Source organism: Mesoplodon bidens, assembly GCF_964165515.1.
Source record: "Mesoplodon bidens genome assembly, chromosome: X".
Lineage (NCBI taxonomy): Eukaryota > Metazoa > Chordata > Mammalia > Artiodactyla > Ziphiidae > Mesoplodon > Mesoplodon bidens.
In genome coordinates this window covers 82,847,547-82,872,624 of record NC_138163.1, presented here as the reverse complement: position 1 = coordinate 82,872,624, position 25,078 = coordinate 82,847,547, and the positions used below count along the sequence as shown (strand labels likewise).

The 25,078-nt window shown below is 40.1% G+C and overlaps 1 protein-coding gene and 2 pseudogenes across 4 annotated transcripts in view; 1 reads left to right on the top strand and 2 right to left on the bottom strand.

Moving 5' to 3' along the window:
- EDA (ectodysplasin A) overlaps positions 1 to 25,078 on the top strand; it is a 416,854-nt gene that overhangs the window by 385,127 nt on the left and 6,649 nt on the right. For both annotated transcript variants that reach the window (XM_081221926.1, XM_081221925.1), the window contains exons 3-4: positions 17,734 to 17,757; positions 23,513 to 23,692. In XM_081221926.1, coding sequence (XP_081078052.1) covers positions 17,734 to 17,757; positions 23,513 to 23,692 — 204 coding nt within the window. The remainder of the gene's footprint in view (positions 1 to 17,733; positions 17,758 to 23,512; positions 23,693 to 25,078) is intronic.
- Positions 3,633 to 4,376, bottom strand: LOC308608643 (general transcription factor IIF subunit 2-like; annotated as a pseudogene). The gene has a single exon. The product of its transcript is annotated as a general transcription factor IIF subunit 2-like (transcript).
- LOC308608644 (large ribosomal subunit protein eL34-like) lies at positions 9,078 to 9,657 on the bottom strand (annotated as a pseudogene). The gene has a single exon. The product of its transcript is annotated as a large ribosomal subunit protein eL34-like (transcript).

Genomic DNA, 25,078 nt, shown 5'->3' with positions numbered 1-25,078 from the left:
TTACAAGAATTACTTTTTTAATAAAATTAGAAATGAAAAAGGACAAGTTAAAACAGACACCGCAGAAATACAAAGCATCCTAAGAGACTACTACAAGCAACTCTATGCCAAAAAAATGGATAACCTGGAAGAAATGGACAAATTCTTAGAAAGGTATAACCTTCCAAGACTGAACCAGGAAGAAACAAAATATAAACAGAACAATCACAAGTAATGAAATTGAAACTGTGATTAAAAATCTTCCACCAGGGTCTTCCCTGGTGGCGCAGTGGTTGAGAGTCCTGCCAATGCAGGGGACACGGGTTTGTGCCCCAGTCTGGGAGGATCCCACATGCCGTGGAGTGGCTGGGCCCATGAGCTATGGATGCTGAGCTTGCACGTCCGGAGCCTGTGCTCCACAATGGGAGAGGCCACAACAGTGAGAGGCCCGTGTACTGAAAAAAAAAAAAATTTCCAACAAACAAAAGTCCAAGATAAGATGGCTTCACAGGTGAATTCTATCAAACATTTAGAGAAGAGATGCAATCTTTGGGACTTGCCCGGTGATGCAGTGGTTAAGAATCCACCTGCTAAAGAAGGGGACAAGAGTTCGAGCCCTGGTTCAGGAAGATCCCACATGCCGCGGAGCAACTAAGGCCATGCACCACAACCACTGAGCCGGTGTGCCACAACTACTGAAGCCCACGCACCTAGAGCCTGTGCTCCGCAAAAAGAGAAGCCACCACAGTGAGAAGCCCGCGCACCGCAGTGAAGAGCAGCTCCCGCTTGCCTCAACTAGAGAAAGCCTGCGAGCAGAAATGAAGACCCAATGCAGCCAAAAATAAATAAATAAAAATAAATAAATCTATTTAAAAAAATTTAGAGAAGAGCTAACACCCATCCTTCTCAAGCTCTTCCAAAAAATTGCAAAGGAAGGAAAACTCCTGAACTTATTCTGTGAGACCACCATCACCCTGATACCAAAACCAGACAAAGATACTACCAAAAAAAGAAAATTATACACCAATATCACTGATGAATATAGATGCAAAAATCCTCAACAAAATACTAGCAAACAGAAACCAACAACACATTAAAAGGATCATACACCATGATCAAGTGGGATTTATCCCAGAGATGCAAGGATTCTTCAATATATGCAAATCAATCAATGTGATACACCATATTAACAAACTGAAGAAGAAAAACCATATGATCATGTCAATAGATGCAGAAAAAGCTTTTGACAAAATTCAACACTAATTTATGATAAAAACTCTCCAGAAAACGGGCATAGAGGGAACCTACCTCAACATAATAAAGGCCATATATGACAAACCCACAGCAAACATCATTCTCAATGGTGAAAAACTGAAAGCATTTCCTCTAAGATCAGAAACAAGACAAGGACATCCACTCTCACCACTATTATTCAACATAGTTTTGGAAGTCCTAGCCACGGCAATCAGAGAAGAAAAAGAAAGAAAAGGAATACAAATTGGAAAAGAAGAAGTAAAACTGTCACTGTTTGCAGATGACATGATACTATACATGGAGAATCCTAAAGATGCCACCAGAAAACTAGTAGAGGTAATCAATGAACTTGATCAACTTGCATGATACAAAATTAATGCACAGAATTCTCTTGCATTCCTATACACTACTGATGAAAACTCTGAAAGAGAAATTAAGGAAACACTCCCATTTACCATTGCAATAAAAAAAATAAAATACCTAGGAATAAACCTATCTAGGGAGACAAAAGACCTGTATGCAGAAAACTATAAGACACTGATGAAAGAAATGAAAGATGATACAAACAGATGGAGCGATATACCATGTTCCTGTATTGAAAGAATCAATATTGTGAAAATGACTCTACTACCCAAAGCAATCTACAGATTCAATGCAATCCCTATCAAATTACCACTGGCATTTTTTACAGAACTAGAACAAAAAATCTTAAAATTTGTATGGAGACACAAAAGACCCCAAACAGCTAAAGCAGTCTTGAGGGAAAAAAACAGAGCTGGAGGAATCAGACTCCCTGGCTTCAGACTATACTACAAAGCTACAGTAATCAAGATGATATGGTACTGGCACAAATACAGAAATATAGATCAATGGAACAGAATAGAAAGCCCAGAGATAAACCCATGCACCTATGGTCAACTAATCTATGACAAAGGAGGCAAGGATATACAATGGAGAAAAGACAGTCTCTTCAATAAGTGGTGCTGGGAAAACTGGACAGCTACATGTAAAAGAATGAAATTAGAACACTCCCTAACATCATACACAAAAATAAAGTCAAAACGGATTAGAGACTTAAATGTAAGTCCGGGCACTATAATACTCTTAGAGGAAAACTTAGGAAGAACACTGTTTGACATACATCACAGCAAGATATTTTTTGATCCACCTCCTAGAGTAATGGAAATAAAAGCAAAAATAAACAAATGGGAGCTAATGAAACTTAAAAGCTTTTCACAGCAAAGGAAACCATAAACACGATGAAAAGACAACCCTCAGAATGGGAGAAAATATTTACAAACGAATCATTGGACAAAGGATTAATCTCCAGAATATATAAACAGCTCATGCAACTGAATTTTTAAAAAACAAACAACCCAATCCAAAAATGGGCAGAAGGCCTAAATACACATTTCTCCAAATAAGACATACAGATGGCCAAGAAGCACATGAAAAGCTGCTCAACATCACTAATTATTAGAGAAATGCAAATGAAAAGTACAGTGAGGTATCACCTCACACCAGTTAGAATGGGCATCATCAGAAAATCTACAAACAACAAATGCTGGGGAGGGTGTGGAGAAAAGGGAACCCTCTTGCACTGTTGGTGGGAATGTAAATTGATACAGCCGCTATGGAGAACAGTATGGAGGTTCCTTAAAAAACTAAAAATAGAACTACCATACACCCCAGCAATCCCACTACTGGGCATATACCCAGAGCAAACCATAATTCAAAAAGACACATGCACCCCAATGTTCATTGCAGCACTATTTACAATAGCCAGGTCATGGAAGAAACCTAAATGCCCATCGACAGACGAATGGATAAAGAAGATGTGGTACATATATACAATGGAATATTACTCAGCCATAAAAAGGAACGAAATTGGGTCATTTGTAGATACATGAATGCATCTAGAGACTCATACAGAGTGAAGTAAGCCAGAAAGGGAAAAACAAATATCGTATATTAACACATATATGTGGAACCTAGAAAATGGTACAGATGAACCGGTTTGCAGAGCAGAAATTGAGACACAGTAGTAGAGAAAAAACATATGGACACCAAGGGGGGAAAGCAGCAGGGGGCGAGGGTGGCAGTTGATGAATTGGGAGATTGGGTTTGACGTGTATACACTGAGGTGTATAAAATGGATGACTAATAAGAACCTGCTGTATAAAAAAATAAATAAAATTAAATGTAAAAAATAATAATAAAATTTCATTTCAACTGTTAAAAAGAAAAAGAATTATTGTTTTAAAAATTTACCTAGAGAAATTAAAGTACCTGTCATTTTCCCCCTGTAACAGATGGTGCTCAAGGATTCACGTATCAAGGCCATTTGCTTAGCTCATCACACTTTAGTTGTTCTGTTTGCAGGCAGGCTTTGAATGTTCTTAATCATTCTTTTCTCCTCCTTGATAATGTCTGTACTATGGATTCAGCTCCCATGTTTTTGTGGAGCCCTTTTACATTTTGAATACGAATTGCTTTTAAGATTTCCTTCAGGTACGACACAGGCTGTTTTGTGATGTCCACCAAGTCCTTAAGATTATAATATTGATGTTTCTCAAAAGCTGAAAACAGCATGTCTAAAATGTGTTATCAGCTTGAGCTCATTTTCCATCTTCTTTCTTTTTCCTTTCATATTCAATATTGTATTGATGATTAGCAACAGGTTTGTAATTGGTTGTCACAACTTTGTTCAGTTGCTGTAATAGCCTTACAGGTTTGGAAGATTCTTCTGTTTGTAATCTCTTTAATCTCATGTACTTTTCACTGGCAGTGGGTCAGCATTCAGCTCTTTGTACCACTATTCCTTCCAGTGAAAGCTTATCCGATGAGCTCTTAGTAGACACTGTAAATGCCTGTCCCCCAACACTTTGCAAGACAAATATATGTACTCTAGGAGCACTGCCTGAAGCTGATTTTCCGCCAATATCATGAATATTTGCAAGAGCCTCATTCAAAGTAAATGACACCTCCATCCTTCCTTGATTTTTGGCAATCCACAGTTTCCCAACTTCACCTCTTCCAGGACATCTAGCCCATTGCTGTGACAAATATTTAGGAACCTTCACCAGCCACACTCCAGTGTTGTGTTTGGCGCCGGTCAGGCTGAGTTCCCCTCTTTCCTCCATGGGTCTGTTGCCAACGGAGGCGTGCAGGCCAGTGCAGTGGCCCCAGGAGCTGGGTGGCTGCGGAGCAAGGGACCAGAGCACAGGGCTAGCCCTGGCCGGAGGCTGATTGTGAAGAGCCGGGGTCCATCTGCCCAGATGCTGGGAGCCCAGGGGACTTCTAGGAATTTTAGAGTTTTCTGTTTTACATTTAGTTCTGTGATCCATTTTGAGTTTATTTTTGTGAAATTTATAAGGACAGTGTCTAGATTCTTTTTTGCATGGGCATGTCCACTTGTTCCAGCACCATTTGTCGAAAAAACTATTCTTTCTCCATTGGGTTGCCTTTGCTCCTTTGTCAAATATCAGTTGACTATATTTGTTTGGGTCTATTTCTGGGCTCCCTATTCTGGTCCATTAATCTATATGTCTATTATTCCACCAATACCACACTATCTTGGTTACCATAGCTTTATGCTAAATTTTGACTCGGATAATTTTAGCCCTCCAACTTTGTTCTTATTCTTCAATATTGTATTGAATATTGTGAGTCTTTTTCCTTTCCGTATAAAATATAGAATCAGAGGTTTTTGTATCCACAAAATAACTTGCTGGGAGTTTTACTTGGTGTTACATTGAGTCTATAGATCAAGTTAAAAAGAAATGACATCTTAACAATACTGAGTCTTCCTATCCATGAACACAATATCATTCCATTTATTTAGGCTTTTATTTCTTTCATCAGAGTTTTATAGTTTTCCTCATATAGATCTTGTACATATTCTGTTTGATTTATGCATAAGTATTTCTCCTTTTTTTGGTGCTAAAGTGTGTTTTTTTAATTTCAAATTCCAGCTGTTCATTGTTAATATAGGAAAATAATTGACTTTTGTATATTGGGCTTGTATCTCACAGCCTTATTATATTTGCTTATTAGTTCCAGGAGCTTTTTGATCAATGCTCTGGGATTTTTTACATAGAAAATCATGTCATCTGCAAACAAAGACAGTTTTATTTCTTTCTTCCCAATCTGTATGCCTTTTCTTTTCTTGTCTTACCTTATTGCATTAGCTAGGAGCTCCAGTGTGACGTTGAATTACAGTGGTGAGAGGGGACATCCTTGCCTTGTTCTCAGTCTTAGGGCGAAGTCATCTAGTTTCTCAGCATAAGTATGATATTAACTATAGATTTTTTTGTAGTTTTTTTATTGAATTGATGAATTTCCCCTCTATTCCTAATTTGATGAGAGCTATTATCATGAATGGATCTTGGATTCTGTCAAATGATTTTTCTGTATCTATTGATACAATCATATGATTTTTCTTCTTAAGCCTGTTGCTGTATGATGGATTAAGTTAATTTATTTTTGAATATTGAATCAGCCTTGTGCACCAGGAATAAATTCCACTTGGTCGTGGTGTATAATTCTTTTAACGTTGTTGAATTTGACTTGCTAATATGTTGTTGAGGGTTTTTGCAACTATTTTCAATGAGATGTTGGTCTATAGTTTTCCCTTCTTATAATGTCTTTGGCTTTGACATTAGTATACTGCTAGCTTCATGGAGTGAGTTAGGAAGTGTTCCATCTGCTTCTGTTTTCTGCAAGAGGTTGTAGAGAATTGGTATAATTTCTTCCCTAAATGTTTGGTAAAATTCACCAGTGAAACCATCTGGGCCTGGTACTTTCTGTTTTAGAAGGTTATTAACTGTTGATTCAATTTCTGTAATATATATAGGCCTATTCAGATTATATAGTCAATTTCTTTAATATATAAACAAGTTATCCTTTACATATTATATATACAGATTATATATTTCTTCTTATATGAGTTTTGATAGATTGTATCTTTCAAATAATTAGCCAATTTCATCTAAGTTATCAAATTTGTGGGCAGATTTGTTTTGTTCATAATATTATTTTATTATCCTTTTAATGTACATGAGATCAGTAGTAATGGCCCTTCTTTCATATCTGATATTAGTAATTTGTGTCTTCTCACTCCCTTTCTTGGTTAGCTATCAATTTTATTCATCTTTTCAAAGAACCAGTTTTTTGTTTCATTGATTTTTTTTTTCTATTGCTTTCCTGTTTTCAATTTCATTTATATTTGCTCTGATTCTAATTGTTTTTTCTCTTGGGCTTACTGTGAATTTAATTTTCTCTTCTTTTTCTAGTTTCCTGAAGTGGAAGCTTAGATTAAATATTTTCCAAAATTATTTAGATCTTTTTCCTGTTGTAATATATATGATTTTCCAGCTACTTTCTGTTATGGATTTCTATTTTAATTCCACTGTAATGTGAGTATATAGTTTGTATGATACCTTTTAAATTTGCTAAGGTATGTTTTATGACACATAATGTTTATCTTAGTGAATGTTCCATGTGAACTTGAAAAGACTGTATATCCTGCTATTGTTGGATGAAGTATTTTATAAATGTCAATTAGATCTAGTTGATTGATGGTGCTTATTCAGCTCAATATATCCTTACTGATTTTATGCCTGCTGGATATTTCAACTACTGATTGAGGGATGTTGAAGTCTCTATAATAGTGAGTTCATCAGATTTTGCCTCAATTTTGTGACACTCTTTTGTTAGCCACATACACATTAAAAGATCTTATGTCTTGGAGAATTGACACCTCTATCACTATATAATGCCTCTCTTCCTTCCTGATCATCTTCCTTCCTCTAAAGTCAGCTTTGTCTGAAATTAGCTTGCTTTTGATTAGTGTTAGCATGGTATATCTTTCACCATCCCTTTACTTTTAATCTACCTTTATCTTTATATTTAAAGTGTGTTTCTTACAGATAACATATAGTTGGTTATTGGTTTTTTATCCACTCTGGCAGTTTCTGTCTTTTAATTGGTGTATTTATACCATTCACATTTAAAGTGATTATTGATATAGTTGGATTAATATCTACTATATTTGTAACTGTTTTCTGTTCATTGTCCATTTCTTTGTTTCTTTTTCTGTCTTCCACTCTTTCTGCCTTCTCTGGTTTTAATCAAGCGTTTTATATGATTCCATTTTCTTTCCTCTCTTATATCAATTATACTTTTAAAAATTTGTAGTGGTTGCCCTAGAGTTTGAAATACACATTTATGACTTAATCAAGTTCGTTTTCAAATAACATTATACCACTTCAGAGGTAGTGCAAGTACCTTATAGCAGAGTATTCCCAATTCCTCCCCCCATCCCTTATAGCATTGCTGTCTTTTGTTTTACTTATCCATAAGCTATAATCACTGAACACATCTTTGCTATTATTATTTTGAGTAAACTATTATCTATTAAATCAATTAAGAATAAGTAAAATAAAAGATTTGATTTTACTTTCATGAATTCCTTCTCTAGTGCTCTTCCTTTCTTTATGTAGATCCAAGTTTCTGACCTATATCATTTTCCTTTTCTGAAGAACTTCTTTTAACATTTCTTATAAGGCAGGTCTCCTGGCAACAAATTCAATCAATTTTTGTTTGTCTGAGAAAGTCTTTATTTCAACTTCATTTTTGAAGAATAATTTTGCTGGATACAGAATCCTAGCTTGGTGTTTTTTTCTTTTAACACTTTAAGTATTTCACTGCACCCTCTTCTTGCTTGAATGTTTTCTAAAGAGAAGCCAATGTAATTTTTATCCTTTTACCCACCTCTAGCTTCTTTAAAGATTGTCTCTTTGTCTTTGATTTTCTGCAGTTTGAATATGATATGCCTAGGGGTCAACTTTTTGGTATTTGTCCTACTTGATATTCTCTGAGCTTCCTGGATCTGAAGTTTGGTGTCTGACATTACTTTTAGAAAACTCTTATTTGATATTACTTCAAATATTTCTTCTGTTCCTTCCTCTCTTTCTTCTTCTGGTATTCCCATTACGTGTATATAACCTCATTTGTAATTGTACCACAATCTTTGGACATTCTGTTCCATCTTTTTCATTCTTTTTTTTTATCTGTGCATTTCATGTATAAAGTTTCTATTGACATCTTCAAGCTCACTAATTCTTTACCATCAAAGACATTCTTTTATAGTGGGTTGGTTTTTTTTTTTAGCCAAATTTTTATCTTTTAATTCAATGTATTTAAACTTAAAAACAGTTCACCCATTTCTCCTACCCCCCAACCCTCACCTATGGCAACCATCAGTCTGTTCTCTGTATCTATGAGCTTGGTTTGTTTGTTTGTTTGTTTATCTATCTATCTTTTAAAATTCTGCATATAAGAGAGATCATACATATGGTATTTGGCTTTCTCTGTCTGACTTATATCACTTAGAATAATGCCCTCAAGGTCCATTTATGTTGTTGCAACTGACAAGATTCCATTCTTTTTTATGGCTGAGTAATATTCCATTGTGTATGTTATACCACATCTTCTTTATCCATTCATCTATTGATGGACACTTAGGTTGTTTCCACATCTTGGCCATCATCAGTAATGCTCCAATGAACATGGGGGTGCATATATATATATATCTGGGTTAGTGTTTTCTTTCTCTTCAGATAAATACCCAGGAGTGGAATTGCTGGATTAATTGGTAGTTCTATTTTTAATCTCTTGAGGGACCTCCAGACTCTTTTCCATAGTAGCTGCACCAATTTATATTCCCATCAACAGTGCACAAATGTTCCCTTTTCTCCACATCCTCGCCAACACCTGTTATTTCTTGTCTTTTTGATAATAGCCATTCTAACAAATGTGAGGTGGTATTTCATTGTGGTTTTGATTTGCATTTCCCTGATGATAAATGATGTAGAGCATCTTTTCATGCACTGGTTGGCCATCTGGATGTCTTTGGAAAAAACTGTCTATTCAGATGTCCTGCCCATTTTTAAATTGGGTTGTTTGGGTATTTTGCCATTGAGTTGGATGAGTTCTTCATATATTTTGGGGGGGTTTTTGTTGTTTTTTTTTTATTACTCAAAGAAGCTTCATTTTTTTATTTAGCTTTCTGACTTGCGCTTGTGCTTTCAACACTTTCACAACGATTTTCTGCTCCTCAATGAGGAAAGCACGCTTGATCCTGTCACGGACACATTTAGCACACATGGAACCACCATAGGCCCGGCTAACATGTTTTTTCGTTTTAGACAACCTCATAAGAACTTTAGGTCTCATAGCACGAACTCCTCGAAGTCAGCCTGGGCACACGCCACATGCAGATTTTGGTGCTTTCCCAACTTTCTTGGTATAAAGGTAAACAATTCTATTACTAGGGGTTCGGGACAGTCTGGTTTTGTCAGAGGCTGTATTGAAGGACAGCCTATGACGGTATGTCAAACACTGAACCATCCTGAATGCCTCTAGGTACTGCCCCCGGAAGAGGAAGAAGAGACTCTTCATATATTTTGGATGTTAGCCCTTATCAAATATATGATTTGAAAATATTTTCTCCCATTCAATAGGCTGCCTTTTCATTTTGTTGATGGTTTCCTTTGCTGTGTAGCAGCTTTTTAGTTTGATGTAGTCCCACTTGTTTATTTTTGCTTTTGTTTCTTTTCTTTTGGTGTCAGATTCAAAAAATTGTCACCAAGACTTATGTCAAGTAGCTTACTACCTATGTTTTCTTCTAGGAGTTTTATGGTTTCAAGCTTTCAAGTCTTTAATCCATTTTGAGTTAATTTTTGTGTATGATGTAAGATAGTGCTCTGGTTTCATTCTTTTGCATGTGATTGTTCAATTATATGAACACTATTTATTGAAGAGACTATCCTTTTCCCATTGCATATTCTTGGCTCCATTGTCATAAATTAATTGACCACATATGTGTGGGTTTATTTCTAGGCTCTCTATTCTGTTCCATTGAGCTATGTGTCCATTGTTATGCAATACCATACTGTTTTAATTACTATAATTTTGCAATACAGTTTGAAATCAGGGAGTATGATGCCTCCAGCTTTTTTCTTCTTTCTCAACATTGCTTTGGCTATTTGGAGTCTTTTATGGTTCCATACAAATTTTCAGGTTGCTTGTCCTATTTCTGTGAAAAAAATGCCATTGAAATTGTGATAAGGATTGCACTGAATCTTATATTTCTTTGGTCAGTATGGACGTTTTAACAGTATTAATTCTTCCAATCCATGAGCATGGAATATCTTTCCATTTATTTGTGTCTTCATTTTCTTTCATTAATGTCTTTTAGTTTTCAATATACAGGTCTTTCACCTCCTTGGGTTTTTTTGTTTGTTTGTTTGTTTGTTTTTTGTGGTACACGGGCCTCTCACTGTTGCGGCCTCTCCCATTGCAGAGCACAGGCTCCGGACGCACAGGCCCAGCGGCCATGGCTCACGGGCCCAGCCGCTCCACAGCACGTGGGATCCTCCCGGACCGAGGCACAAACCTGCATCCCCTGCATCAGCAGGCAGACTCTCAACCACTGTGCCACCAGGGAAGCCTTCCTTGGGTTCTTTTAAATGAAAATATACTTTATTGCTGAAAAATGCTAACCATCATCTGAGCCTTCTGAGTGAGTCACCACCTCCTTGGTTTAACTTATTTTTAGGTATTTTATTCTTTTTAGTGCAATTTTAAATGGAATTGTTTTCTTAATTTCTCTTTCTGATAGTTCATTATTAGCGTATAGAAACAGAAGTGATTTTTGTGTATTGATTTTTGTATCCCACAACTTTATTAGTTCTAACAGTTTTTTGATGGAGTCTTCAGGGTTTTCTGTATATAATATCATATCATGTACAAATAGTGATAGTGCTGCTTCTTCCTTTCCAATTTGGATGCCTTTTATTTATTTATTTATTTTGCCTAATTACTGTGGCTAGGACTTCCAATACTGTGTTGAATAAAAGTAGCAAGAGTGGGCATTCTTGTCTTTTTCCTGATCTTAGAGGAAAAGCCTCCAGCTTTTCACCATTGAGTATGAAGTTAGCTGTGGACTTTTCAGCTAACTGGTCAGCTAATATGGCCTTTATTAAGTTGAGGTAACACACTTTTTGAGAGTTTTATCATAAATGGATGTTGAATTTTGTCAAATGCTTTCTTTTCATCTATTGAGATGATCATATGGTTTTTATCACTCATTTTGGTAATGTGGCATATCACATTGATTGACTTGCAAATGTTGAATCATCCTTGCATTCCTGGAATAATTCTCACTTGATCATAGTGTGTATGATCTTTTTAATGTATTGTTGACTGGTTTCCTATTATTTTGTTGAGGACTTTTGCATCTATGTTCATAGGGAATATTGTCTTGTATTTTTTTTCTTATGGCATCCTCATGTGACTTGGATATCAGGGTAATGCTGGCCTCATAAAATGAGTTTGGGAGAGTTCCTTCCTCTTCAAATTTTTGGAAGAGTTTGAGAAGGATAGCTATTAATTCAATTATCTTTGAATGTTTGGCAGAATTCAACAGTTAAGCCTTCTGTTCCTGGACTTTTGTTTGTTGGGAGGTTTTTGATTACTGATTTAATTTCCTTCTAGCAATCGGTCTGTTCAGATTTTCTATTTTATCATTATTCAGTCTTAATACATTGTATGTTTCTAGGAATTCATTCATTTCTTCTAGGTTGTCCAAATTGTTGGCACATAATTGTAGTCTCTTAAGATCCTTTGTGTTTCTGTGATATCAGCTGTAATATCTCCTCTTTCATTTCTGAGTCTGGTTCTGATGCTTGGTTTATCTCTCCAGACTGTATTTCTAGCCTTTTAATATGCCTTGTAATTTTTGGCTGAAAGCTAGACATGATATACTGGGTAAAAGTAACTGAGGTAGGTAGGCCAGTAATGTAAGGTTTTATGCTCATCTGACTCTCAGAGTTAGGCTGTGTTTACTGTTTGCTGTAACTGTGGTGTCAGAGGCTAAAATTGTCTCCATAGTTCTTGTCTTAGTCTCTTCATGTGGTCTTTGGATGTCCCTAGAAACTTCTTAAGTAGGGTCTGAGACTTGCAGTGTTTTTGTTGTTTGTTTGTTTTTGTTTGTTTAACATCTTTAATGGAGTATAATTGCTTTATAATGGTGTATTAATTTCTGCTTTATAACAAAGTGAATCAGCTATATATATACATATATCCCCATATCTCCTCCCTCTTGTGTCTCCCTCCCATCCTCCCTATCCCACCCCTCTAGGTGGTCACAAATCACCGAGCTAATCTCCCTGTGCTATGCGGCTGCTTCCCACTAGCTATCTATTTTACATTTGGTAGTGTATATACGTCAGTGCTACTCTCTCACTTCGTCCCAACTTACCCTTCACCTTCCCCGTGTCCTCAAGTCCATTCTCTACATTTGCATTTTTACTCCTGTCCTGCCCCTAGGTTCTTCAGAACCTTTTTTTTTTTTTTAGATTCCATATATATGTGTTAACATACGGTATTTGTTTTTCTCTTTCTGACTTACTTCACTCTGTATGACAGATTCTAGGTCCATCCACCTCACTACAAATAACTCAATTTCATTTCTTTTTATGGCTGAGTAATATTCCATTGTATATATGTGCCACATCTTCTTTATCCATTCATCTGTTGATGGACACTTAGGTTGCTTCCATGTCCTGGCTATTGTAAATAAAGCTCTGGCAGTGTTTTTAGCTGTAATCCCCTGTTATACAGGAGTGCTGTTAATGTGGTGATAAAGTGTGGATAGAATAGAAGCATTCATTAGTCTTATGATTAGGTCTCAATCTTTTAGTGTGCCTGAGTTGGGTCTTTCCTATCCCCCAGGTCAGTTCAGCTCTGGTAAAACCCCAGTCAGTTAGGTTCTGATAAAAGTTTTCCTTGGGGCTTCCCTGGTGGCACAGTGGTTGGGAGTCTGCCTGTCGATGCCGGGGGCATGGGTTCGTTCCCCGGTCCGGGAGGATCCCGCATGCCGGGAGTGGCTGGGCCCGTGGGCCATGGCCGCTGAGCCTGCGCGTCTGGAGCCTGTGCTCCGCAGCGGGAGAAGCCACAGCAGTGAGAGGCCTGCGTGCCACAAAAAAAAAAAAAAAAAAAAAAGTTTTCCTTGAGGGCAAGCCTTGTTAAAGAGAATAGAGAGGTCTGGATATATTTCAAAATGGCTGCTTTTCCTCTCCCCTTGCTAGAAGGACAAGAGAATTTTTCTCCAGTCTTCACTATGAGAACCTGGTAGCACTCTTGAAGGTAAAATGCATGAAAGTGTGGAGAACCCCGTAAGGCTGGGCCCACTGGGGACTTTTAGCCCTTGAGCTAGTCCACACTGAGCATCTAGCAATTTGTCAATTACAGTTTTAAAGTCTTCTTACTGATACTGGCTTCAGCTGAAGGCTTCTCTTCCTAGTCTGCTATGAGTCTCCATATCCACTGGTCTGTCTCTCCATCTTACAGAACAGCAGTTTGCCTTGTGACCTTAATTCTCTGATGGATCTAAGAAGTGATTTTAAGTTTGCTCAGCTTTTTTCTTATTGTGAGTATGGGGGTGATGGCTTTCAAGTGCTTGACACATGAAGCCAGAAATTGGAAGTATATACATTTATTTTTTAATTTTCAAAACACATCTAGAAAAACATGAATCTTTCTGAAGTTTCAACTTACCTGAAAATATGTACAGGCTGTGTGGCTTTGTGCAATTAATTTAATCCATCTCTTCATCTATAAAATAAGCATAATAATAACTACTTTGCTGGATTGTTATAAGACCCAAATGAGATATGTAAAGCATCTAGCAAAGTGCATGGCTCACATATATTCAATAAATGTTAGCTTTAGTTATGGTGTCATTTATCTTCATCAGAACCCTAGGCTTGAATAGAGACAAAGTGTACAAAGTATTCCTCATTTAGAAGATGAAGAATCAGAAAAAAATGGCCCACTTGCCTTATTGTCAGTTTGTGATTGAGTCAGGACCAGACTCAGGCTAGGACTGCTGCTGGCTCCCATGGCCCTGATGTTATTACAAGACACCTTTTCTTAATATCAGATAGCAAACAGCCTGGCCACATTGATCAAAACCTGTCAGATCTCAAATTTACTACTATAAAAGCAGTCCCAGGGACTGCACAGCTGTCTGTCCCACTCTGATGTATTTGTGGGGTTTGCCTGCAGAAAGCATGATGTTTACAAATAGAGGGTATTAGAATGATAGAGAAATGTAGCCTGTTACCACGGAAACAGACATGTGACAGTGGTAGTGCTCTGAGTAGGTGTGAAAAAGGTTCTGGAGCATATAGAGAAAATAAATCAATATATCTAAAAAGGTATAGAACTCAGCAGAGGTTACTGCTTTTGCTCTGGTCAAGATGTTCATATCTAATATGGGATAGTTCTAGCTCCCTGGTATTTTCTTTCTAGAAGACGGGAAACCACAATGGCCTCAAACAAAAGAAATGAGAATGGCGGATATAGAACCAGAGCTTAGAGGACCATGTTGAAACTCATAAGAATTATTTATTGGCCATGGTGGTTTTCCATCTTCTAGAGAGAAAATACCCGGGAGCTAGAACTCCTATACTGCTGAGATGATGTACTCACTAGCACCTATGAGAAGTGCGATACAATCTAAGGATAATCTTGTCCATATTTTTTCATCCTCATTTTTTTCTGAGGGATATGCCAAATGTCCACTGAATAGATGGAAGCTCTCTGGGAGCCCTTCTGTGACACAAGAAGAAGTGGAAGACAGGGCTTTGAGCCCCTGTTATTCTCAACACTCTTCATGGCATGGCCATTTTGGAAAATAAAGATAAAAAATTTAGTTAGCTCCTTGCCTCCCACTGTATGCCAAATCTATACCAGATTAATTAAAGATTTAAATATGAAAAATGAAATCATGAAAGAACTAGAAAAATATAAAGAGCTACCTATATAATGCTGTTGTATCCAAATTTAAAATGATAATGTAAAAATGTAGCTATTGACATAGAAGAAAGTTATCAAACAACATTTTTATTTGATCCCATTTTGTAAAAATACGTATTTATATGCATAGGAAATTTCTAGATATGCAGAAAATGTTAATAGTGGTTATTTGTAAGTAGTTTTTTTAAGCTATTTTTTTCCTTTTTGCTTCCCTTTTCTATGTATGTAGGTGTGCATGCATTTAAGTATGTATAATGAGTAGGTATTTCTGGTATAAAAATAATAAAAGTTAACAAATTTTTTTTAACATCTTTATTGGAGTATAATTGCTTTACAATGATGTGTTAGTTTCTGCTGTATAACAAAGTAAGTCAGCTATACGTATACATATATCCCCATATCCCCTACCTCTGCGTCTCCCTCCCATCCTCCCTATCCCACCCCTCGTAAGTGGTCACAAATCACCGAGCTGATCTCCCTGTGCTATGTGGCTGCTCCTACTAGCTATCTGTTTGACATTTGGTAGTGTATATATGTCCATGCCACTCTCTCACTTCATCCCAGCTTACCCTTTCCCCTCCCCGTGTCCTCAAGTCCATTCTCTACGTCTGCGTCTTTATTCCTGTCCTCCCCTACGTTCATCAGAACCATTTTTTGTTTAGACTCCATATATATGTGTTAGCATATGGTATTTGTTTTCCTCTTTCTGACTTACTTCACTCTGTATGACAGACTCTAGGTCCATCCATCTCATAAAGGTTAACGAAAAATTTTTAACTTCCCTTTCCCTCTTTTCCCTTGTAGATATAGGTCAGACTTCCTCCAGGAATTTATTTTTCCTCAGCTAGCCAGTATAATTCCTTAAGTCTCCCCCCTTTAGTACTTTCCTATTCAACTGTAAGTTCTCTGAGGATAGAGTTGTGTTTCATTATTTACTGTGCCTTCCCTAGATGTGCTCAATAAGGACTAGGTACATGGTGATCGTCTGATTTCCTCAAAGCCTGCTTTGAAGTCTGATGTAATAGTACTTACCCTTTAACCAGCTGAAATGGTCAGCAACTTGGCCAGGGCTAACACAATCTGTCTGTGAGGCCAGTCGCTGCAATGGCTGTCATCTCACTGCTTTCCCAGGCTGAGGTGGCTGACTGGTTGGCTGGTAGCTGGTTAATGGGGTTGTAGGCTTTTCTGTGTAAATCCTTCCCCAGACAGCTTTCTGGTTCAAGGAGGTGGCCCTTCTCAGGCTGCCTCTTAGTCAATAGTATCTGTGTAGCTGTGCTTCCTTGCCAGAACCTCTGTGTACATTCTCAGGAGCTCTCAATGTTGTTAAAAACATACAAGATAGGCAGTAAAGAAAGAAGACCAAGAACTGGGAGGAGAGAAAGAGAGAAAAAAATGAGGATAAAAGAATGGAGGATCATGACCTTAAGTGCAGCAGGTTGCTTAACCCAACCATAAACATCCCCTGCGCATAATAATACCTACTGTTGCACGTGAAATTACTTTGCCAGGGAAGTCTACACAGACATTGGTTTTCGAGGGACCTGTGCAAGCTCTGATGGCCACGCTGGCAGCCCTCCAAGTTAGAGACTTTACTGACTTCTGATTGAAGTCTGCTCAGACAGAATCTTTGATAGAGCCTGCTCTTATAGGTAAACACCTTTCCAAGCTTGTTGCAAGAATAAAATGAGATGATAGATGGAAATAGATTTTTTAGTCTATAAAACAGTATACAAATGCTGGTCTTTTTGTGAGCTCCTGAGGGCACTGACGGGTTTAATTGTTGCCCAGTAGGGTCTTCATGGGAATTTGGAACCGATTTTTAAATATGTGCACTGAAAGAAAATCAAATCCACCTACAGAATGAAGTGAATTGAGTCCACAGTAGGGAAAAACATGCCTGCATGTCTGGGAGACACCTAAACTGCGTATGTCTGAGGAGTGATTGTTACCTTACTATATGAGAAAAGCCTTGGGTTTTCTGAGTGCCCTCAATTGATTAGAAATGTTTTCTTTAGAAGTAGTTCCCCAGAAAATGCTTGTGATTTCATTGTCGATGAAACTGTTGACACTTCTTTTAAAGCGTCTGTTAACTTATGTTAAATTACAGTAGGAGTGCATGTGGCCCCCAGATGAATGTTTTATGGTTGCACCGTTTTCATAACTAACTATTTGAATAGCTCCTTCCATGAAAATGACCCTTTTCTCCTTCCAGCTTCAACACATGAGACTTCACATCAGTTCCTGACCTGAATGCGTGACTCTTCAATCTCAGGACTTGCATAATTAATGGAATGCCGTCCTAAGGTTGTTGAGTTCTGCATTTCTGGGCATTTCATCTTTATGGCGAAGTACCCATTCCCTCACTCCAAAGACTAAGCCTGAAAGATTTTTCTTCCTAGGGAAGAATCTTCCTCGTAACTTTATTGTTACGACAGTCAGAGACAGATTGGGGAGGTTTGATAGTTGGGCGATATCTTGCCAATAACCTGACCCTTGGCCTGGGGCTCCCTCAAATTTGCAGTGTCTTGGGGATTCCTCCTGTTACTGTCTTGAAGAATAAACACTTTATGTTAATTTCCAGTGACTTAGTTTTCCATTTTCTCTTTTTAACAGGTCCAGTTAAAAACAAGAAAAAGGGTAAGTCAAGCTCCTGATTTTGTAAAATTGCTGTCGTCTTTTCTAAAATTAGAAGAAAAAATCAAGGGAGAAGGATTTTTATATTCGTTCAGCGCTAGTTGTCCATTATTTTACTCAATCACGTGTGATCTTCTTGGGTATTGTAGCTTCCAGGAATAAGAAATATATATCATTTTTCAGTGATGATCCATGAAAGATAGAATTGCTTCCTAGCAACATGCGAAAGTTGTTTTTGCTTTTCTTTCTTGCTACCTCTTCCATACAAGTCATTTTACATATGTTTCCTTCATTCTTCCTTACTCTTTCCCCTGCCCTTCTCCTTTCTCCTTTTTTTCTCCTCCTTTATCAAATCAGTGTCCAGGTATGAATGAAGTCCTGAGACTGCTTGTAGGGACTAGGTATACTACCTCTTGAGAGATGTCAGTACCCTATTTTTTGGCCTAAAAGCTATCCCTCTCCTATTTCTCAGATAGTCAGGGAAGGTATTTCTTGCTCTGGGGTTTCAATATCATTTTCTCTGTGATGGAAAAACTCAGCTGTAGTAGTACCCTGATCATTTAGTCTTTTCCAAGAATCTCCTAGTTGAGTGGATCCATTGTGCCATTGTTGGGTCTGTAAGTCTCCAGTGTACTTGCAATGGGAATGGCCCATGAGTTTGTACAAGTGCTTGCCTGCCTGAACAGGAGAACCCAAACACAGAACAGGTTCCAAAAGACAGGACCAGGCAATGTGGTCCACTCCTTAGGACTAAAAGAACCAATCACGAAACGAGTTTTAAGTACCTATTTTTTTCTTTGTTCTGAACTGGGAGGAAAATAGAGTGAAATTCATGAGTTTTCATTAAAATGCTCTAAGCAAAATGATTCTGTCTGTTAACATTTCTGGAGCTTTACAGAGTAGATTATCAACCCCAGACTAGGCCCGAAAGACTGGCTTCAGCGCCTCCTGCCACTTCTCTGAGTACTAGGGTACTCTGGTGGCTTGAGATGCCATGGCCCACATGGGAAACCTGTGTCCCTGTTGTAAAGAAGCTGAAGAATGGCCTGGCCCCTAAGGACCTGAGCTGAGCAAAATTGGGAAACAGCCAGAGAACTGGAGTCAGTGAGGAAACCCTTCTTTGTGGAGCCTGGACATTCACCAAGCTATTCTGTCTTTTAAGAAAGTAAATGTGACTTTCTTTTTTTATATATAAATTTATTTGTTTGTTTGTTTGTTTGTTTTTGGCTGCGTTGGGTCTTCGTTGCTGTGCACAGGCTTTCTCTAGTTGCAGCGAGCGGGGGCTACTCTTCGTTGCGGTGCACGGGTTTCTCATTGCGGTGGCTTCTCTTGTTGCGGAGCATGGGCACAAGGCACGCGGACTTCAGTAGCTGTGGCTTGCGGGATCTAGAGCGCAGGCTCAGTAGTTGTGGCGCACGGGGCTTAGTTGCTCCGCGGCATGTGGGAACTTCCCGGACCAGGGTTCGAACCCCTGTCCCCTGCATTGGCGGGCGGATTCTTAAACACTGCGCCACCAGGGAAGCCCAAATTTGACTTTCAAGTGTGTAGTTTTCCATTCTTATCACATCCCTTTAAGACAGAAATTTTAACAAACCTAGAAAACTCCCCTGGCCTGGACAAGGACACCCTCTGCTCCTAGCACAAGCCCAGGGATGACTTCCTTTCTTTCTTTCTTTTTTTAAATAAATATATTTATTTATTTATTTATTTCTGGCTGCATTGGGTCTTCATTGCTACACGCGGGCTTTCTCTAATTGCAGCGAGCAGGGGCTATTCTTCGTTGCAGTGCGTGTACCTCTTATTGTGGTGGCTTCTCTTGTTGCAGAGCATGAGCTCTAGGCATGTGGGCTTCAGTAGTTGTGACACACGGGCTTCAGTAGTTGTGGCATGCGGGCTCAGTAGTTGTGGTGCACTGGCTTAGTTGCTCCGTGGCATGTGGGATCTTCCCGGACCAGGGATCGAACCTGTGTCCCTTCCATTGGCAGGTGGATTCTTAACCACTGCACCACCAGGGAAGTCCCCTTCCTTTCTTTCTTAATAGGTAGACTTGAGAGCACTGTCTAATGACAGCTACTAAGTTTTTTTTCCACTCACTCATTCACTAGATAGTGAATAAGCATCTTGTAATGATCAAGAAGAGAGATACAGAGATGAAGAAAAATGGTTCCTGCCCTCCAAAATCTCCCGGTATAGTTGGAGTCACGGAAGCACACACAAATAATTGAAGTACAGTATTTTAAAAAGTGCAATCATAGAAGCATGAGCTTCCCATGCTTGGTCCCACATCTCAGATAAAACATTATCTAACCTAGACTTTGAAGGATGAGGAAAAAAGAAGGGGAAGAATATTCCAGCAAAGAAAACTACATACTGAAATCTCTCAGAGCCATGAAAGAACATGTCATGTCTGGGGGAACAGCAAGTAGGCTAGTGATTTACCCAAATATAGGGCATGTGTGTGGTGGGGAGCAGCACCCATTCGAAGTGTCATCCAAGGGGTGAGCACTGAGAGAACACACTTGCTGGTGGTAATGGAAGGCAGTTGTCTAGGCGAGAAGCTCTGAAATTACAAACTCAAGAAATCCCAATGCCTCTGGCAGTGACTTGGATCACTGCCCAGCACTGCTACCTTGTATGTGGGCCACTATTGGGAAGAGAATGCACATAGGCTTTAAACATTTGCCTTGGCTGAAAGTGATTTAGAAGCCATTTAATACTGATTTCCTTGGACACAGTGAATAGACACATGCCTGAAGAGGTAATTGAGTTGTTCATTTAATTTCCATCCCTTAATGGAATTTTCCCCCTCCCATAACTCTCTCTCTCTCTCTCTCTCTCTCTTTCTTTCTCTCTCTCCCCCTCTCTTGCTTTTAGTTCATTCTTTCAATAATTTGAGCTTCACTAAAAGAACGTGTGTATTCTTGCATCTACGACTACACAGGGTAACTTGATAAGTACAAAAGTCTCTGGGCTTTTGTATCGTGAGGTGCTCTGTTAAAGTAAGGAAATCCAGAGAAGGAATGCAGTCCTCTAAAGTCATCTTCTTGGTCCAGGGGCCAACTTTCTGTAAGGATGCAGGGATGAGAAGCACAGTTACCTAAACCTGGTTGCAGAGGAGCAAAGAGGACCAGCTGCAGAACTAGATCCTAGCAGGAGCTTGTTCCCAGATGCCTTCTAGCATTTTCATAAGTGAACATTCTCTGTTTACACTGCGACCATTATTCACTTTCACTGCAGGAGTTTCTGGCTCTAATTCTTCCAAAATTACATTCACAATCACAGGAGACTCACAGTCTTGACACTAAAGTTCACACTACCCACAGAAGCCCCTCTAGCTCAAAAATCACTGTTAGGCCTGGACATTCTGGGACAGAGGACAGCCTACTATGCACCATCCCCTGTGTCTGTGCCACTCAGAGAAGAGTGAGAGAGAAGCAGACTTTATAACCAGGCTAGAGAAGTTTCCTGACTGCCAGGGGTAAGTCAGTCCTTCTTATGGAACCTCCGTCTTGGGAGGAAACTTAGAGAAATCATTGAGGCCAAGCGCCTCGTTTTACCGATGGAGAAACTAAGGCTCAGGGAGAGGAAGGGATTTACCCGAAGTATACGTCCGTGGCAGAGCTGAGGCTTACAGCCTTATCTCCTGACTACAGATTCCTTGTTTTTTCCACTACACTAGCCGGAATTGAAACTTGGGCGCTGAATAAGCCTGACTTGGAAGCTGCCCAAATCTGAAGGGAGATGGCTTTCCTGTTCGGCATCTTAAAATTTGCTAGATCTCGAAACTGGGCAGATTCAATCTTTTGCTGCTAAGTGCAGGGAAAACGCTAAGACTCCTGTCTCTCCGTGAGAGAGAAGCTCTATGCACCTTCCTTACTTTCCTCCCTGGGGAAGGGGCCCCGCAATGACCCTGTTGTTTCATTGCAAATGCAGATGTGGTTAGACATGGACAAGTGACTTGAATGGCATTGCCATGGGGATTGGGTTTCTTGAGCATGCGGCATTCTTCTTAAAAGAGGACCTGATAAATCAGAACAGGATTCTCCTCCCTGAGAGCCCAGGGAGCCAGAAGGCAGAGTCAGGAAGGAGGTATTTAAATGAGACTTGACAGGGTTATATTTAAAAAGGAAGAAAGTATCACAGGTGAAGACACCATGATGGAGTCTGGGGAAAGGCTCCCATGCCTGAGACTTCCACAAGATTGTGAAAAAGCGGGGAAGGGAGGAAGCAGTCACCCACCTGTGACCACCTGCAGTGCGTGAATTGGACTGCACAGAGCAGAGGAGGTTAAACAGGAGGAACTGGAGGTTTTGGTTCAAAACCACAGTTATGACTCTTAACGTAGCTACATTTTGGCGGGGATGTGGGAAGGACTGGAATATGGAATAAGAAGGCTGAGACTGCTCTGAAAGGATAGCGAGGAGGAAACGGGGAGGATCTGGTGGCGTGATTAATAATACATTCAAGAATAGGGCCTCTGAGAAAAGACTTTGGGAAGCCAGATTATTTAGCCTATAAAAATAGAGGTCGAGGGCTTCCCTGGTGGCGCAGTGGTTGAGAGTCCGCCTGCCAATGCAGGGGACACGGGTTCGTGCCCCTATCCCGGAAGATCCCACATGCCGTGGAGCGGCTGGGCCCGCGAGCCATGGCCGCGGAGCCTGTGTGTCCGGAGCCTGTGCTCCGCAACGGGAGAGGCCACAGCAGTGAGAGGCCCGCATACAGCAAAAAAAAAAAAAAAAAAAAAAAAAAAAAAAAAAAAAAATAGAGGTCGATAGGTGACTTAATGTCTTTGAGCACATGAGGGTTATTGTGTGCATGATGGTAGCTACTCTTCTCTATCTATACAAACAATAGAATAAGAGCTTAAACTGCCACAGGAGGAATTTCAGTTCAATATACAGAAGAACTTCCTAACAGTGAGGGGGTAATAAACATTGGAACATGTTACCAAGGGAGTATGAAGAATTTCCTTTCCCAGAGATCTTTAAAAATAGGGTTTAGAGGGGTCAGCCGAGAAAGCAAAAGCCTGCCTGCTGCTTCCTCCTCAGCTCAGCTCTCTGTGCTCTCCACTGCCCCTTCTTTCCTTATGGTGCTTGAGCCCTCTCTCTCCCTCTCTCTCTCTCTCTCTCTCTACCCTCCTTCCCTCCCTCGCCCTCCCTTCCCCCACCTCTCATCTCCCAGACTCCTTCCAATCCCACATTCCCACCTCCATCCCAAGCCCAAGTCCCTGTACATCTCGACTCCTATAGGAAACCTTCCTGGAGCCGATATTCTTCCTAAGGCCAGGCCTGGACAGTAAACGTGAAAGCCACACTCTTCACCAATAGCCCAGTTCTCAATTCTAAAAAGTGACCCATAGGTCTAGCCACTTGGCAATTCTGATCCTTTGGACTTAGCTGAACTGTAACCTCCTTTTTGAAGCCTTCCCTGACCTCTCCAGCATTTTGTCCCTACCACTAATGCAGCACTTCTACTATCGTGTGATTGTGTCTGTTTCCCCACAAGGACTGAGCTCCTTGAGGGCCATTATATCTTCAAACCCAACCTGTAAATGATTATTCATGAAGCAGGGTAGGGTGTGTGTGTGTGTGTGTGTGTGTGTGTGTGTGTGTGTGTATCACGTATGATAAAAGCATCCACCTCTTTAAGAGCAGGAACTCCCAGAGGGCCGACTTTGTGTCATTAGAAGGCTGAGGAACTCCTGACAGTGCATTCTCAGTCAATAACCACAAATGTAATACCTAATCTTGTCTTTCAGGAAAGAAGGCAGGACCTCCTGGGCCCAATGGCCCCCCAGGACCTCCAGGACCTCCAGGACCCCAAGGACCCCCAGGGATTCCAGGGATTCCTGGAATTCCAGGAACAACTGTTATGGGACCACCTGGCCCTCCAGGTCCTCCTGGTCCTCAAGGACCCCCTGGTCTCCAGGGACCTTCTGGTGAGTTCTTCCGTCTCTCCACCCTCCTAGGCTCCTTAAAAGTTCTCTAATAGGGCTTCCCTGGTGGCGCAGTGGTTGAGAGTCCGCCTGCCGATGCAGGAGACACAGGTTCATGCCCCGGTCCGGGAAGATCCCACATGCCGCGGGGCGGCTGGGCCCGTGAGCCATGGCCGCTGAGCCTGCGCATCCGGAGCTCCACAACGGGAGAGGCCACAACAGTGAGAGGCCCGTGTAACACACACACACACACACACACACGCACACACACACAAAGTTCTCCAATAGAGCAAGAGTGGGTGATCCCAAGATGTGCAGTGGTGTGCAGTAAGAAATGCAGGTCTCCTAGTTCAGTAGAGAGCTAGGAATTGAGCAAACCCTGCTCTAACTTCTTACTTATACCAGCTTGTCAAGGAAGAGACACCTGTTCTTGACCTGTCTCAAGCCTTCCATCATAAGCCCTCCCTGACTCTAGGCCTCCCTGTAAACTCATGAGCCAGAGACAGAGGCCCTAAGGGTTCACCGGAGTCCCCACAGGGGATGGATTTGGTCTGCTCTGATTCTCAGCGTTCAGCTTCACATACTGATGTTTCATTAGAAATAGGCTATGAGGAGGAATGCTGGGGACTGGACAGAATGACAAGCCCTAGAGCAGTCTCATCCCTTGAACTCTGAAATGTCTTTCCCACAGAGGTAGACAAGTAGTCACTGACGGTCAAGGAGTTGGCAACTTATGAATCACTCAGGCTGTGGAAGAAGCAGACACAGGCACCAAGACCAACTTGTTGAGGAACCAAGTGCTTTTTGCACCACCACATTGCCCAATTGAAGAGCATTTAATCTCTTTGCATCTTTCCCTTTGGGCCCAGAAGGGCATCCAAAAGATATAGATCCAGATCCAAACCTGCCTAATTGAAGTTGACAGGAGTCAGACTATCTGGGCTTAGGTCAGTTGTTATTTCCTTCTCCTGTTCCCCTCTTGTATCTTGGGGCTTTACAGAAATGGAGTCTTTACGGCTGATTTCTCTGGGTCTTTACTGCCACAAGACTCAGATTCTTTGACTCATAGTTCAAACAGGGCTAATCAGTGTCACCGTGGCCCCAAGAGATGCAGTTAGGGGGGTTTTTTTCATCCAATCTTTCCACAAATATTAATTGAGCACTTTCTATGTGCAAGAGATATATTGATAAGTGGTCCCTGTTCTCGTGGAATTTATGTCCTACAGGAGGAGAGAGACAATTAAAGAAGCAAGATATTTACAAATGGCAATGCGCTCTATGAAGAAAATTAATAGAAAGGGAGCAAAAGGTTAAAGAAGCAAGCACCGTCGTCTCAGGGTCACGTGGCGGCAGGAAAACACTCTCCTTTGTCTCCATAGGTGCTCGGTG